This window comes from Elaeis guineensis, chromosome 8, assembly GCF_000442705.2.
Source record: "Elaeis guineensis isolate ETL-2024a chromosome 8, EG11, whole genome shotgun sequence".
Taxonomy (NCBI): Eukaryota; Viridiplantae; Streptophyta; class Magnoliopsida; order Arecales; family Arecaceae; genus Elaeis; species Elaeis guineensis.
Window position 1 is genome coordinate 28,707,849 of NC_026000.2, and position 16,409 is coordinate 28,724,257.

A 16,409-nucleotide genomic window follows, 5' to 3' on the forward strand; every position below is an offset into this window, starting at 1 on the left:
TGTTTCTTATTTTTTATTTTTATTTTTACAATCTTAAAATGAATCAAGTGTTGTCTAAAGAAGTTAGTTTTATAATTCTAGGATAATTAAAAAAAATAAATGCCCAAAAGCATTGTCTAATAAACTATTACAAGAAAATTAGAAAAATATATGTTTAGAAGAAGCTAAAAAACCTAAATTATGATTTTTTTTTCCTAAAAAAATGAAAAGTAAACACAACATCAAACATGTTCTAGCTCAACCAAATCTGCTGGATATTTTAAGCTTGAGTCTGTTGTCATACCATCAATATAATGATCTAATTCTATATTTTTTCCCCCCAGCTATTTGTTTTCATCGACTCTCTCCGTTTTTTTTTTTTTTAAGAGCAAAAGATGTACACCGAAGATGCACAAGATCACCCCCATTTCACGGACGGCTGGGTTCATACAACAGCACCAGTGACAAAAGTTCTACGTCGGTCGCTCCCTCCTGACCGTCCGATGCTGCTTCATACCTCCAATCAAAACTAAAACAACAACATCGAGTCTATTTCTATCCTTGGCATCCGGGGACTCGGAGAACCTCTCGAATCACCACACGCATGCCTTCCCTTCCGCGTCCTCTACAATTCCGTACCGTTCTCTCTGCCTGAGAAGAGAAGGCGGAAAAATAAAAAACTCTGCTGAGGTACATGTATGTCACTCATCCCCACAGAGGAGTTGTAGGTTTACGAGCGGGAACACCGAAAGGCAAGCAGTGCCGCGGGCCGCCCCTCGGCGAAAGGACGGCGCTCGGCTCCCCCACGTGTCCGAAGCACACGCATCCCCCTCTCCCCATGGCGGGCCCCGCCGCGTGAGGGGGATGGTGCCCCCGCACGTGTGGCGGTCGCGGCGAAGCCATTCCTCGGTACCCACACCCGCACGCACACCCCTCGAACCGCACGGGCCCACTCCCCATCCTCCACAGCATGCCGCCAACGCACGCCGGCGGGCCCTCCAGGCCATGGTTCTGGTGATGGCGGTGGTGGGGTTGCTGCTGCCGGCCGCCGTGGGGCGGTCCCACACCGTTGGCCATCCAGCATAGCGTCCCGTCCAGGTTCGGGGTGCTGCGGACCCAATGCACCACCTCGCTGCCTGCGCCGGCGGCGGAGAGGACGTTCGGCCGGGCGTCGCGGAGGTCGATGGTGGATGTAGGGGAGGTGGCGGCGGGGGGGACGCCGTTGATGGCCTCGACATAGCGCTGCTCGAGGGGGGTTGCGGCGTGGTCGGTGGGGGAGGAGAGCGGCGGGGGAGCGGCGGAGAAGAGGAAGAGGCGGAAACGGGGGGAGTTGGAGGGGGAGCGGGGCTGTTGCCGGTCGTACTCGTCGAGCATGTGGTGGAGGTCCTCGTCGCACGTGACGCTCACGAGCGCATTAAGGTCCTCCGGCAAGATCTGGTACTTCATCACCACTTCCGCGTTGTTAAACATCTCCCCGATCCTCATCTTCAGATCTGCCATCGATTCTAGACCCAATTCAGATCGTAGAAATATAAACAAAGGAATGAAAGAGAATCTTGGCGGTTGATCTGGTGCACTCGCCTGAGAAGGAGATGGAGCGAGGGGCGACGAGGACGCGGGTCTCGCCGCCGACGTACTTGAGGTGGCCGTCGGAGGGTCGCGGCAAGATCTTGCCGCCGTAGCTGCAGAGGAGCTTGAGCCGGTTCTTGGGGGAGAGCGACTCCTCGTCGGGCGATGCCATCCTCGCTCGGTCGCCGACCGAGCCCGGTCCAAGTGCTTGTGGGGGGCTCTTGCTGCTTCTCCCTCTGGCTAAGCGAGGGGCGGGTGCAAGACGAACCTATATTTAGTTTTTCCTGAAGGAAGCTGGAGAGGGGAAGGGAGGCAGCATTCAGGGGACCGGGTGACAAGTTACCTGCGAGGGCTAGGCTTTTTATTGGGTCACTAAGGTCTGCCGAACAATGTACCATGCAGTGCAGGACATTCGACTAAACCCAACGGCTCTGATGAATCACAGTGCCACGACTCATGGTGCAGCATGGTATGCATCGCTAGAGACATATCCCCAATTAGATGTGCACAAACGGATAAGCTATTTGAACTTGATTTGAATCTAACCCAGACTAAATTTGGCTATTGCCAAGCTAGAGCAGCTAGAATAGTTTTCCAAATGAAGTACAAAAACTCGCAACATATTCAAATATATATATATATATATATATATATATTAATAATATTTTTATTTATAATATATATGTGTTTGTATTATTGTGGGCTAAGGTTTGAATTCAACGTTGAACTTGAGCTCGAATACGATTTGGTTGATATTCGAGTTGAATCGAATTGATCTTAAATTTTTTTTTTCGTTGAACTGAACTCAAATTTGAAATATTAAAACTCGATCAATTTTGAATCAAGTTTCGACTCTGAGCTCGAGTTTGAAGCTACTCTATTCGATATGGGTCGACTCGATTGCATCTCTATCACCAATGTCTTACTGTCTGAGACAACTCGAAGTATGTTTTGATATTGAATTTAAACAGGAAGGATGTATTCGAGAATTTTACCAGACCTATAAATACTAGCTTGACAACTTCATGACCAATTAATTCTAACTATGCTACCAACCGTAGAAAACTAAATACCAAAAAAATTATTTCCTACGTTGCAATAACAATAATTTTTTATTAAAAAATTATTAGATAGACTTAATCTATGATAAATATCACAGCTAAGCTAATGAAATCATGCTGTAATAGTATTTTAAGATGGTTAAAGGGATGTTTTAAGGTTTTTCTTTTTATTCACTTAGTATACATTATTTACTGTAGATTAAATCTATATAATAATTTCTCCTCTAACTGGCACTGTTTATCATGCGTGCAACTTGATTAACGCCTTAGAAATGCATGTGGAATTGTACGTAGGAACCCGAAGAGATCTGAGGGCAGTTTTAAAAAAAAAAAAACAAAAACCATTTAGTATTTCAAAAAAACACAGCTTCATGAGGGTATAACTGTGGTTCACAGGCCCAATAGCAACAGTCCGCACATGACGAGGGATTCCATCGGTTACAAACAAAACACAGCATGACCTCTGGAAATCAGCACCTCAAATTTAAAACCTTCCCTACCCATAACCCCTTTTCTTTTCCCTCGAGAGGAAATAAGAAAACCTGGCAGGCATCAGTGTCCGTCTACTCATCTACGCTAAACGACGGCGTACCATTACGCGGTGCATTTCGATCAAAATGAAGAGAAAGAGAGAGGAAGAGTACCTGTGGAACCGAAGGCGTTTCCGATTTCGATAAAAATATGAAATCAACTACGCTGCAAAAAAACACGAAAGGAACCATAATATAAATCATTGGTCCAATCTGGGAAAATAAATAAATAAATAAAAGTAGATAAGACGAGGAAAACAATCGATTTTTTAATTCGTTTTTTCATCAAAAAATTGATCAGACTACCCTCCGTTCGTCGCTCTTTTCAGATATCTGTATCTTTAAACAAAACCCAAAGCGAAGGAAAAAATTAAAAAAAAAAAAAAAGGAGTTCATCAATCACATTAAAAAAAAAACAAACCCTCGAAGGAGACTGATGTCGGATCAAAACGCGAAGAGATGGCCGGAGATCAGAAGACGGCGATCGGATTATAATGGTTCGTTGGACTTCTTAGGGTTTCAAAAAATCACAGTAAAGAATTAAAAAAAAAATCAAAGAAAACCAGAGACTGGCAAACGGAAAACGGATCCTTATCTTTCTGTCTAAGGATTATAAAGGGAAAGAATCAGAGAAAAATAGAGAAAATTCGACGGATAAATCTTGCCTCCTAATATGTGGTGGCTTCTGAACCCGAGAATGGGGGGAATTTTGATCGTAATTATTTTGGTTTGGGTTTAATAGCCATAGGTCTCGCTAACCGACTCCCCGCTTATATATTGACCCGGACTTGACTTGGGGGGCATTTCGGGAATATGCTCTTAGAAGTAAACGGAATGACTAGACTAACCCCCTATAAAGGTCATGCTCTGGTTTTTTGTTCAGGAGTCGTGATCAGATGGATCAGGATGGGTTCCATTAAATTGATAAGTATGGTAAGGCCGCAAATGGATCGGATTGATCCGTGATTCAATTTGATCCGATCTGATCTGATCTAAATCTATTTAAAAGATTTATAGAGCTGGATCGGATTCAAAAATTGGACCCGTTCATCTTTCCGGATCAGATCTGGATTTTCTGAATTTGGATCCGATCCGATCCGACTCGACCCGTGGAGACTTTTGAATTAATTTAGATCTCAAGATATATGATCCGATCCGATTCGATCCGAACCGGATCTAAATATAAGATCCGAACTCAGTTAGAATGACTCATCCAAATAAGAATTTGGGTTTGGGTCAAAAGAGTGACTCATCTAAATTTTTTCTTAAATCTCTTACTAAAATCTTTAATACTGTTACACTATCACAAGATCATCAATGCACTGCACAAGAAATGCTATTCTTACAGCTAATCTCGAAACTTTTCTAAAAATCCTTCCACAAACACAAAGTAAACTGGGGACATACCAACAGTTGTTCATAATTAAAATATCCAGTTATTTTTTTACTGTTGCACATTACTATTGCCTTAGAGATGGTATACAATATCCACTATCAATGGTGAAATAAGAAGACGTGAGAAGAGAGGAGAGGAGAGAATATTTATATGAAAAGATAGATATGACGATGCTATTTTACTGTCGATATGACCTCTAATTCTACGTTATGTAGATTTTTAAACCCATGACATGATCCGATCCGAATTAGACCCAAACCGGATCCGCATTTCATGAATTGGGACTGGATTATATATGGACCCAACCTGACCCGAATGATCCAATGGGTCAATAAATTCGGCCATGGATCCGATTCGATTTTTTACTGGGATGGGTATGGGTCCAATATTAAGATCCGATCAAAAAATCGGATCGGGTCGGGATCACTCACGATCCGATCCGACCCGATCCATTTGCAGGCCTAAGTATGGTCGACATGGTCCCTCATGATGCTTTAATTTTTGATATGCTTCTAATATGATTGTTAGAAGAGTAATAGTATGGTCATTAAGTCATTTATATGGGAAAGATTCATTTTGTCATGTGGTATATGGGAGAGTTGGTGTCACTAGCAAAAATTAGTGCAATAGAAATGATCGATTGTTTAATTTCCAACCCAATTTTGTTTTACTTATGCAGCTTGTCCAATGTATAACCAATTTTTTTTTTATTAGACTGATAACTTTCAAAACAAATTAGATCTAGAAAATGTTTGTGACAGTTATAGCAGATGTGGCTTATCTTTTCTCATCAATATAAAAATCCACGGATTAATGATATGCTAATACAAGTGGGTAAGCCATAATAGTTGTTCATTTCTCTTTTTGAGTATTACCATCATTGCTTGTTAGTCATTGCAAGCATAGGTAGGTAGGTCTAGCTGAAATACGTTTAATCTCGTGAAATAAATTATTAATTTAGTATGAAGTAGCTTAGGTTTATGAACATGTAATCTTCCAAATTGGATTGGTTAAATTCAAATCTGCTCAATTTACTTGCCATTTAGTACATTGTGATAAAACTGTAACAATCAATAAAAAAATAAATCAATTAAATGTATTTTTCACTGAGAACAAAAGGTTTAAATGGAAGAGGTAAGAATTATTTTGATAGACTTTCTAAAAATCTAGCAAGAATAATCACATGATTTTTTTTTGAGGAAGAGAGATATGGTGTGTTAACCTCCATTTTAAAGTAGAAAACAAAGATACTAAGCGGGAGAGAATAGTAATTTTAGTAGATTTTAAATACTAAAATTAAGCAATACGAGATGCAAATCTCTTTATAGATATTGCAATAAACCTTAAAAAATAAAAATGAAAAAGCAAAATATTATTGCCCATATATAATAGTTCAATAATAATTATCTTGATGCACCCATTTTTTTGGGAAATAAGTTAGGCATTTTGTAGCATTTCTTCTACTTTTTTTCTTTTTCAATTAGTTGGAGATGAGAATAAAGTCAACAATAAGAAAACACAAAGACAAGATCTTTCTCTCTAGCTTTAGAAAACATTGTGAAGCCATTAACATGGTTTTGGAGGGAGAATAAAAATAATGAGATACTTATGCCAGAAGTAAAATAGTATTCTATAATGAGATACTTATGCCAGAAAGTTCTGTTATAGGGTGTTTTCCATGTAAAATTTTTCTTAACTTTTATTTAAAGACAATTGTGATATTTCTTGAATAATATTTCACATTACTTCATTTTTGTTTATAGAAAGAGGTATGTTATAATATAATAAAAGATCTTTATATAAAAAAAAAGATTTTGTGGACGTTCAAGCAATGGCATTTATTTTTGACTCCTCATGTGTCACTTATTTTTGGCTAAGGTGACAACAAGAAAAAGGAATAATGGGCAAAATTGAGCATTATAAAGAGGGCCAAAATGGCAAAGTATACTTGCTTTTAAGTGAGGAGGCAAAGCATAAGGAGAATTATTAACTTAAACAAAGTCGTATAATATAAAGAGGGATAGGGGAGGAGATTCTTCATTGGATTTTATTCCAATTTGAAAATTGAAATGCTAATGCAAAATGAATATTACCTTTAGTCCTTATCTTAGAAAGTACAATTAATGCATACTTTCAGCATAAAAGATGGTTCTAACATGATTCGCAATTTTGTTTTCCATATTGCTTTTAATTATATGAATCCTTCCTCAACATTTCACTTGTACCAACTACTTTCTTTATAGATATATATTTCTTCAAATCCTTTCTTCCATGACCATGCATGCATTTTATGTAAGCACAATTTCTATATAATTATGTAGATCACCATATATGGTCTTTGCTTTAGATTTTATAACTTAATTCACAAATATTTATCAAAAAAAAGAAAACACAAATACTTTAACAAGAGCCATAAATATGGTAGAGAAGAATATCAACATTCAATATATATTAAAAACAATTGTAAATTTATTCACTAATAAAAGACTACACAAGAAAGAAAGATTATTATGAAATTTTACCACATCTTTTAAAATATTCATAAACCATCATCCTAAATGGAAAGAAAAATCATTAAATCAAGAAGATGAATCTAGATAATTGGGTGACTAGCATCTCAAAGACTTAAGTGTTATATATGACTATATGAGACAAAGGAGGATTCTCCCAAAGAATACATTTCATGCAAAGAGACATAATTGAGACATAAATGCTTTATCTCGTAACAAAAGAGATTTTCGTAGTAGACTAGACAACAGCCAAATTTACAACTAAGTGCCAAAGTATATAATATACCTCTTTAATGACATTTAAGAATGATGTCAATATCAAAATTGAGTCTCAGTAACCTACTAGTACTATAGACCGAAAACTATAGGTCCAAACCAATGTATGAGAGTGATATATAGGCAAGTACTATACACCGAAAACTAGTAGTTGATTAACAAAATGATATTTTGAATCTACAAATTAAGAGGCCTCCTAAGCCATTATAATGGTCGATGTTTTAGACCTATATATATTATAAAAATAATAACATTAAATTGATGAATATGATTCAACTAAGATAATTTTAGTGAATTTGATAAACGTGCACTTTATGTTGATTTTCCTACTTTTATCATTTTTTCTCATTAATTATGCTAGAACTTGACAACATGTGCACCTATTAGTCGCCATAGTTATTCTCTTTAATCCAAAATTCTCCATCCAAAAGAAATCATGGGAAAATATGGATACCTATGCACCTCCTATTAGTATCTGTAATTATTTCTTCTAATTCAAAATTCTTTATTAAGATAAGAATATGCCATTAAAAAATAAGGAAAATGTATGGACAATTTATTTCTTATCAAGAGTGGGCCAATCTTGAAATAATCCGGTTTTTCTAATATTTTTCATACCCCAAGGAGATGATAGCTTGGTCGAGCTAACGAGCAAACATAAGATCAGTCATGTTACTGCAGAAAATCATTGCAGGCTCTTCCAGAAAACCTTCAATTCAACAGTGTTCCTCTTCCCAAGACCCCAAATATTCACCCAGACCTCACGAAACAATTTTAGGCATTGGCGCCTCATTATTAGCCTTGCAGTCTCAAGCTATACGGACAAGCTACGTCGTTAGGCTAATCTGACAAGTATGTTTGAACATCAAGCATTGGCACCAGATAACATTGTATAGGAACCAAAAGATACCTGAAATTACCCACTCTAGCACAGCGCCTGACACCCGGCCGCAAGAGTCTTTGAATGATTGGAATGAAAATTTTATATCATTTATAGATTGGATTAAAACTATATGCATGAATATCCAAAATTGTCTTTGGCATGGGCCAGCCCGAATCTCGTAGCGAAAAGAGGAAAAAAAAATCTGAATCCCATATTGTTGGTTGTGCTAGCTCAACTTACAAATCTCAAGATTTTGAATTTAATCATCCAAACAAACTCTTACGTAAAAAAAAAAAAAAACAGTCAAACACTTTACGAAACTCAATTAAATGCACATGAAAGTTCCCTGGTTCAGTCATGATGGCTTGGCAACTTGATTTTACAACAATTCCTGCAGGGTACACCAATCCGCTCAAGTCATGGGGTAGAACTTTTCTTGTGCACAAATTGGGCACCAGAAAGCATCATCCCATAAGCTGATGAATCCATACCAGTAACAAAACAAACATCTGAATTATTCAGCTTTATCCATATTGTGCAAAATTTGTTTCGTGCAGAGTACAATTCTACTACATGCACAACAGAACCGTTTACACTCCAAATTTAATGAAAGAAGAGTAGCCATCCTTTTTCACACTTGAAAATAGAAGATCATACACTATTACCGTAGGATGGTATAGGTTTTACAAGTACACCGCCAGGACACAATTCACCCTGCATCACAGGAAATGGCAGGCTATGAAAGTACTATGTGTGAATCACGACAACATAATGTCATGATGCAAAGAACTATGAATCCACAATCTAACTGAAAATCGCAAATGGAACGACCAAGACGCAGGCTTCCTGGTACTGGATTGAAGCTCCAACCATGCACTTGTAGAGACAAAATTCAGTCCAAGTCCACCAGACCAACAGCTCATCTGCAGAATTACAACAACCATTTAACTCAGTTAACGACTTCAGATCATTCATTTTCAATTTTATGGTGGATTATGAAGATTATAAAGTATTAATACAACATACAGCAAAACATTCAATTCTAATGGCTTCAAGAAAGGTTCATAAAAGTATCCAAAGAGGTAAATTTGTCTGGTTTTACAAGCCAATGTGCAAGAATTAAAAAGTGATTGCACCCGTGTGCATGTCCTCTCCAACTAACATAGGGGTGCCTCTTAGTGTGGTGACATGCCAAGAAGAATTTATCCATGAATGTGACAAGCAGGAGATCTTGATGACCATATAAGATTTCAACTGGTTTTAGGGTGACAATTGGGTCCTATCTTGTATAAAGATATTTTCAGTGGATTTTGTTGACAAAAATGAATGATCATTGTTTGCTCAGCAACTGGCGAACTAAGTTGGAAGCCATTCACATTGCATGGTCTCCAAGCTAATTGGGTGTCATTACCAGGATGGGCAACCTGTCTGCGGTAGTCATATTAGTTGAGACAAGAATTTGCATGCAGCCAAGCGTTTTGAGAATAAATAACAGTTGACGTATGACCATGTTATATAAGTCACTTCTAGAAATGAAGAAAGTTTGCTACGAAAAGTCAACCAAAGATTAAATATTTTACCTTAAGTATAGGTTTTCAATTCATGAAAGATTGGGTTTAAAATTTTATGACGAGCGTGGTACTAGTTTTTCTAATTTAGCCTTTACATAAATTACCCTACAAAGTAGTTACACGAAAATAAATATAAAATAATCCCTTAAAAAGAATTAAATATGATATTTTCCAGATTTAAAGTTCCATATACTAAATAAACATATACCAAAAAAAAAAGTCATAGTAAAAATCAACTCTAGGTCCACCAATACAAGGATTCAATAAATAAATTAAACGTACCAATCTAATTTCTGATTTGAGAATTGTAATGGCTAAACCCTTTTTTCAAATAAATTTGAAGAAAATCTCAATAAGTTACGAAAAAGTGTATGTCTCAATCAAGGAAGCCCCTTACAAGATTTTCTTCTTCCAAAACCAAGATTTTATTCTTTTCTTCAAATTCTTTGCACCTTTTATTCCTTTTTTAGGTAAATCATGTTTCTGGTCCCTGAACTAAGTTGGGATTCTTGACAGATTGCTAAACTACAAAAAGTTAAAGTTTGGTCCCCGTAGTTTTTGAACCATTTTAATATGCTTCTTTCTCCGAATTCTAACCACTTTCTCTCACCAAAATCCCAACTGCCCATAACCAGTGCTTATATGGTGAAGAATGTCTAACAAAGATGACATCTAATGAGTGATGACATGACATAACAGATAAAAAGTCTTATTTTGATGACATGGCATAGATGATAACGTGGTATCTACTGTGAAATTTTTTCGAAAATGTCCAATCACTGAATGACACATTAGTACTCATAGATGACATGGCACAAGAGTGATGACGTGATATCTACTGTAGAATTTTTTCCTAAAGTATCCAATCACTGAGTGATATGTCAGCACTCATAGGTGACATGGCGCATGGGCAATGATGTCAAATGACTTTGGTATAGCCAACACCCCAGTAACCTAATGGACCATTAACATATGAATATTTAAGTTAATATTTACCTGTCCTTAACATCAGCATGTCTTGAAATGTTATTAAACTTCTTTTGATCTCCTACTAGTAACATATGTAATGGACTAAAGTTTTATTCATGCAGTAACAAGACGAAAGAGAGAGAGAATACAGTCATGCACAAAGCAGGTTAAATCAAGTTCAACGAGTGGAGAAGTTGAAGAGATGGTTAGGACCCAACCTAGTACCAGGCTGGTTGGCGGACAGGTGAAGTCTATATAGGCTAGCATATAAATCTAACTCAGCCTCAACCGCACTGAAACTTATGCAAGCTTTGGTGCAAATTATCAGCTTGAGATGGCTACCAATTTTGCTGTCGAAAGCTACGTATGCTGCTCAAATGGTAAATACATTTCAGGAGGAAACTGGAGGAAATTGATAGGTGTTTACAGGTGTAAATTTTTGTAATCATAGAAATGATGTGATCAGCATCTTGAGGCATAACAAGAATGTACATTATGTGATGATTATGCTTCCCCAGCCAATTCACTGGATGGTTTAAGTAACCATTGACTAAGGATACTGTTACTTGAGAACACAGTGACATGCATACTACAATCACTATTGGGGCTAAACATTTGCATATATTTCCTGAAGAGAAAATGTAACCATCTTAAAATGCCTCCACAGATTCGATTCTTTCAAGAAAAGTCCCTAAAAATTCAATTCTAATCCTTCCCATTTACTTCCCATCATGGTTTGAAGTACCAGATCATACTGAGTCATACTGGTAGTGAACTGATATGAGGTACACCCTCATATTAAGTGTCAATGGCAAGAACTGAACAGCACCCAGAATGTACAGTTGGATACTGGTACAAGTACCAAAACTGGTTGCTCCCCATTTTCCTATAAAGTTCTAACTTTTGAAAAGTACCTCAGCCCTTCATCCTCTCCAAAATAAGCAGCAACCATCTTCTATCCCATGCTTGAAACAATTGTGTTTTGATTATTCTCAATAGGTAACCCTCTTAATTATTTTTATAAATCAATATTGCAACCACACTTTTTAAAGCTTTTTAGCAATCCTTCTATGTGCCTCCACCCTTATTATTGGGGCATCAATTCAGGTTGGTTCAGAGCCTATTCCAACCTGTATACCGTATTGTCCCAATCCCACACCAGAACGGTTCATAACAAACACCCCGAACCAGGCAGTTTGGGGATGTATGGCAGGCAATGGATAGGACAGAGTAAAGGTTTCATGATTCCAATTCAGGATCCCAGCTCAAAATTCAGAACTATGGTTTATTGTAATAATTTAGGACTTAAGATTGGGAGGGGAGTTAGGGTTGTGAATAATTTTAGCATGAACTAGGAACTTAATCATAAAAGATGCAATCAGTCTTTACAACAGAAAGAATAGTGGAAGGAAGAAGATAAATGAGGACAAAGAGATAGATGTCAAGAGCTAGAAAGAATTGGTGCCCATTTTAATACTAGACTCAAACATCTAACATTACCCCTTGGCATGCGATTGATCAGTGATCACCCATTAACAAGGGTCAGTTGCCTGCCCCCAACTATTGCCATCACGTCCACTGAAAAATTTCAGCCTCCTATATGTAAACAAAATAGAAAGAAAGGAAAAAGGGAAAATGTTATGGATGAATGCTACAGCCATAAATTCCCTCTTTTATGATATTTTAAAATGTTAATGATACTTGCTTGCACAGAAAGGAACAACAACTAGCAGATCTGCCCTTAAATGACCTTACAAGCTTCAAACTAGACCCTATTATCTTCAAATGCAGTCAGATCATTATCTAGGTGTTTCTTGGATGTCCTGTTGGAATCATGAACAAGAGCAAAAAGGGATATGCAATTAATGATTAGAGATCATGCTGTCCATTGCAACCCAACAAATAAAACATAATTTACCCAATGAGATGTAGAAGTCAAGGGAAAGTATCAACTTGGGACGTTTCTTGCGCACCCTTAGTCTATTGTGACATACATTTTGATCAATATTGCACCAGTCACACCTAAAAGTTCGCTTGATAGTAAATATTTGTGTTAATCAAACAAAAAAGAGTTTTACTATAAGAATATACCCATTGTTTCCTGCTTTCTATGAATTCTGGCTGTTCATATACACCATACAATCCTGAATAAACTACTTGGATATTACCCAAAGCATACAAAGTCATAACCAGGACAGGGAAAATCAGTTATGACATAATATCTTTTGTCGGTCACTAATCTGACTTTATGAAACTACCTACCTTCTATGGGGACTAAATAAATTTTCTACTTTAAACATCATTTTCCCAGTTTGAACTTTTAATATAAAGCTGTCATATATGAAACACGAGACAAAACCTCTAATATAACTCCACAGGTGTAATAATTTGCCGAACATATTCACCCTATCAAACATAAGGGAATAAAACAAAATCTGTATTTTAGTTGTTTGTTTGGTTCATGGCAATAAGTTCCAACAACCAAAAGCCAACCTAATACTGTACGACAATTTCTAGTGCATTGGCCTGGCCTATCATCCAAATTCTATCACGACAGCCACCACTACCAACTAGAAGAGAAGGAATAAAGAACTGAAACTTCCACCACTCCCTTCATTTGCATATTTTGCATCATTTTAACTAACCTCTTCAGAAGATTTTTTTACCTTTTGTGTAATAAAATCTGCTGAAATATTAAAATCCATATCAGAAAATTTAGCTATGAAAGAATCATAAGAAAATAAAAGATAATATAGCTTTGGCTTTATCAAGCTATGCAAATACTCTGAGCGATTTAACAATTTAGTTCTATAAAATAAATAAATTCTTCTTAGCCATATTTTGCACTCTTATGCTACTTTTATGTTACAGCAAATTGAATGATTCTTAACTTAAACATGTAGAACTACAATGGGATTTAGTAAAAGAAATTGATAAAATTTCGCCATTTGTCAATTCCTCGGCTCGTTTGTTTCTCCCATGAAATCTTTTCCCTCATATGCACCAATTATTTCTGGATTCTAAGTTCTACTGCTACAAAAAACGATACACTAATTTTGCATTTCTCCAGAATTCAAGAGTTCATATGATCCAACGATAAAAAGACCATGTTCCATGCTCCAGGTTTTTTTTTTTTTTTTGTGTGTGTGTGCATGTAATAATATTTAGAAGCCAAAAGAGAAGGATAAACCAACTAATAGCAGGACATAGAAATGCATGGTGAATCAAAAAAGTCCCCAATGAGTCATTAAAAAGATAACCTAAACACCTTTTCAGAAAATCTAGTGAATAGTTTGCATAGGAATGAATTAAATTGCATTCCAGCACATTCCGTTTCTCGAAGACAATTAATTTTCATTACCCAGAACTAGCACGAGATAATAGAATCACTAATGCCTTGGTTGGGAGAGAAGAATAGGACAGAAAGTTAATACTTTCCCTTGATTGGGAGTTTTTTCAACCAAAAAAAATGAAAGAAAAGGAGAGAAATAGAGGGAATACAAATCCCTTCAAATCTGCAATTTTTTTCTCCTCCAAATCGAGCGGATTTGGAGAAAAAGAATTGGGAGTTTAATGAATTTTTATAATTCCTAGCTTACCCCTCTAATAATAAAAACAAAATTAATATTACATTTGTGTCCTAGGATTTATTTCAAGCCTCCTATCTGATTGAGACTCCTGTGGATGAGAAAAATCACGAAAACACAAGGAAAGACAGAAAAAATCAATGAAAATACAAGGAAAGACGGAAAAAATTAAAAGGTATGAACTTTCCCACTTAGATTTTTTTTTTTTTTTTCAATTTTCACTTCTCTTTTTTGGAGATCTATGGGAGAAGGAGAGCACTTGAGGGAGATGGAGGGGTTTCTTTCTTTTCCAATCAAGAACAGCAGAAATTATTATTTTTTCTTTCTTTAAACTCCCAACCAAGAGGATAGAAATACACTTTCTTTCTTTTCTCTCCTTACTAATATTTTCTTTTCTTTTCTTTCCCAAACTCCCAACCAGGCTGTAAAAAGCAAGCCTTCCCCAAATCCAAAGCCACAAAATCCAAATCCAAAAAAACAAAAATCAAAACATTTCTCCTAATTTAAACCCCAAAGAAACAGCAAAAATACAGAACAACTACGACCTATGAGGATTTTTAACTTCATGTACAAATAAATCAATATTGAGGAAAAAGAAGTCAAAAATCTTTTTTCCGATTCTAGGCATCCAGAATCAAAATAAGAGGCAAGAATCGAAAACGTACGATTGCAGAGACAATGGATCCCTCCGATCAATGCTCCCTTCCATGGGAGCAGCAGCCACTGGGGCCAGCCCCGTCCTCCCCGTGGGACCTCCGCCGCTGCCGCCGTCGTCATCGTCGCTGTCGTCCTCGTCGAAGGGCTTCTGCTTGTGGAAGATGCAGCACTTCTTGGAGCTCTTCCGGTTGAGGAACTCATTGTCCACCGTTCCCTCCTTCCACGTTACCTTCTTCTTGGGCCGCCGGAGTTGGAGAACCAGGGTTTCGGGTTGTTGCTGCCGCTGCTGAGAAGAAACCGAGGAGGAGGAAGTCTCTTCCAGGGTTAGGGTTCGGGTTCCGGTGGTCGGTGCGGAAGTCCGAGCGGCCGACCTCGCCATCGTTCTCTCTGGAGATTGGAATGGGAATTATCCAAGAAAGATGATTAGGGTCAACGAATGTAGTTAAATATTCGGATGGCCATGGGCGAGGAGGTAGAGAAAGGGAAACGCCGTTTATTTATTTATTTATTTTGGATAGGAGAAAGGGAACCGTCTTTGATCACCGACCCAAAAGATTGAGACAGGAACCCGATATGGAGACGTCGAAGTACAGACCGAGCCGGATAAACCCGACTTTACGCTTTGGTTGGAATTTCAGGGAAGAAAGAAAAAGAAAAAGAATATTAATAGAGAGAGAGAGAAAAAAAATGTTTGGTATTATTTTTTATTTTAATTTTTTATTTTTTAAAACATTAAAAATTATTTTTATTTTTTTATATTATATTTTTTAAAATCTATTTAAAAACTACTACATCAAATATTATTATTTTTTTGAAAATAAATAAAATAAAAATACATACACTTTGAATTATAAATTTTATAATATATAAAAAATTAAAAATATATCAGTTTAGAATCTAAATTCAACCATGAAATACTAGAAAATATGAGTATGATCGAATTCAACAAAAATATAAAAAAAATATGAATATATGAGTATAACTATGAAATTAATGTCTATTATAACTATCTCATAATTGTTTGGTGATGCGATTTCAAATATTAGCCATTTGACCAAGTTGGCTTGGATTAACATCGATACTAATTCGATCAGAAGTGCTTGCTCCAACATTCCTATGGTTGTTTTTCAGCTCAATATTTTCATCTGTATACTTTATGAACAAAAGATCTCCTGTGAATACATTCTAATAAAGATATAAATAGTGCAACAAGCAAGAGCTATATATTTTTGTTTCTTTAAGTCATATGCAGGCATTATTTCAAGAATAGCAAAACGAGCTTTCAACACACCGAAACATCGTTCCATGACATTACGCAATGATGAATGTCTATAGTTAAATATCTCCTCTGGATCTTGTGGATTCCATCCTTACCAATAATCACATAAGTGATAGCACTTTCCACGATATAGTGTAAGAAA

At 36.8% G+C, this 16,409-nt stretch overlaps 2 protein-coding genes across 3 annotated transcripts; both read right to left on the reverse strand.

Annotated features, from left to right (window-relative positions):
- Positions 1–388: 388 nt before the first annotated feature.
- LOC105049785 (RAF-like serine/threonine-protein kinase PRAF) lies at positions 389–2,082 on the reverse strand. The gene is made up of 2 exons (XM_010929533.4): positions 1,561–2,082; positions 389–1,472 (listed from the first exon to the last, which is right to left on the reverse strand). Exons 1-2 carry the CDS (start codon positions 1,718–1,720, stop codon positions 685–687), a joined length of 948 nt encoding a protein of 315 aa, XP_010927835.2. The 5' UTR covers positions 1,721–2,082; the 3' UTR covers positions 389–684.
- A 6,616-nt stretch (positions 2,083–8,698) lies between these two features.
- LOC105049773 (uncharacterized) lies at positions 8,699–15,532 on the reverse strand. Of its 2 annotated transcripts, none has more exons than XM_010929518.4 (2): positions 14,997–15,524; positions 8,699–9,127 (listed from the first exon to the last, which is right to left on the reverse strand). In XM_010929518.4, the coding sequence occupies exons 1-2, from the start codon at positions 15,365–15,367 to the stop codon at positions 9,124–9,126; spliced, it is 375 nt and encodes a 124-aa protein (XP_010927820.3). In that variant the 5' UTR covers positions 15,368–15,524; the 3' UTR covers positions 8,699–9,123. The 2 variants fall into 2 exon arrangements, with proteins under 2 accessions (XP_010927820.3, XP_073118407.1); XM_073262306.1 differs by lacking the exon at positions 8,699–9,127 and adding an exon at positions 12,216–12,340 and having other exon boundaries at positions 14,997–15,532.
- Positions 15,533–16,409: the final 877 nt, after the last annotated feature.

Coding starts and splice junctions, on each gene's coding strand:
- LOC105049785 (XM_010929533.4), bottom strand. CDS start 1,720: ATGGCATCGCCCGACGAGGAGTCGCTCTCCCCCAAGAACCGGCTCAAG. Junction 1,473..1,560: donor TCGCTCCATCTCCTTCTCAG/GCGAGTGCACCA, acceptor AATCGATGGCAG/ATCTGAAGATGAGGATCGGG.
- LOC105049773 (XM_073262306.1), bottom strand. CDS start 15,367: ATGGCGAGGTCGGCCGCTCGGACTTCCGCACCGACCACCGGAACCCGA. Junction 12,341..14,996: donor GATCCATTGTCTCTGCAATC/GTACGTTTTCGA, acceptor GTTTACATATAG/GAGGCTGAAATTTTTCAGTG.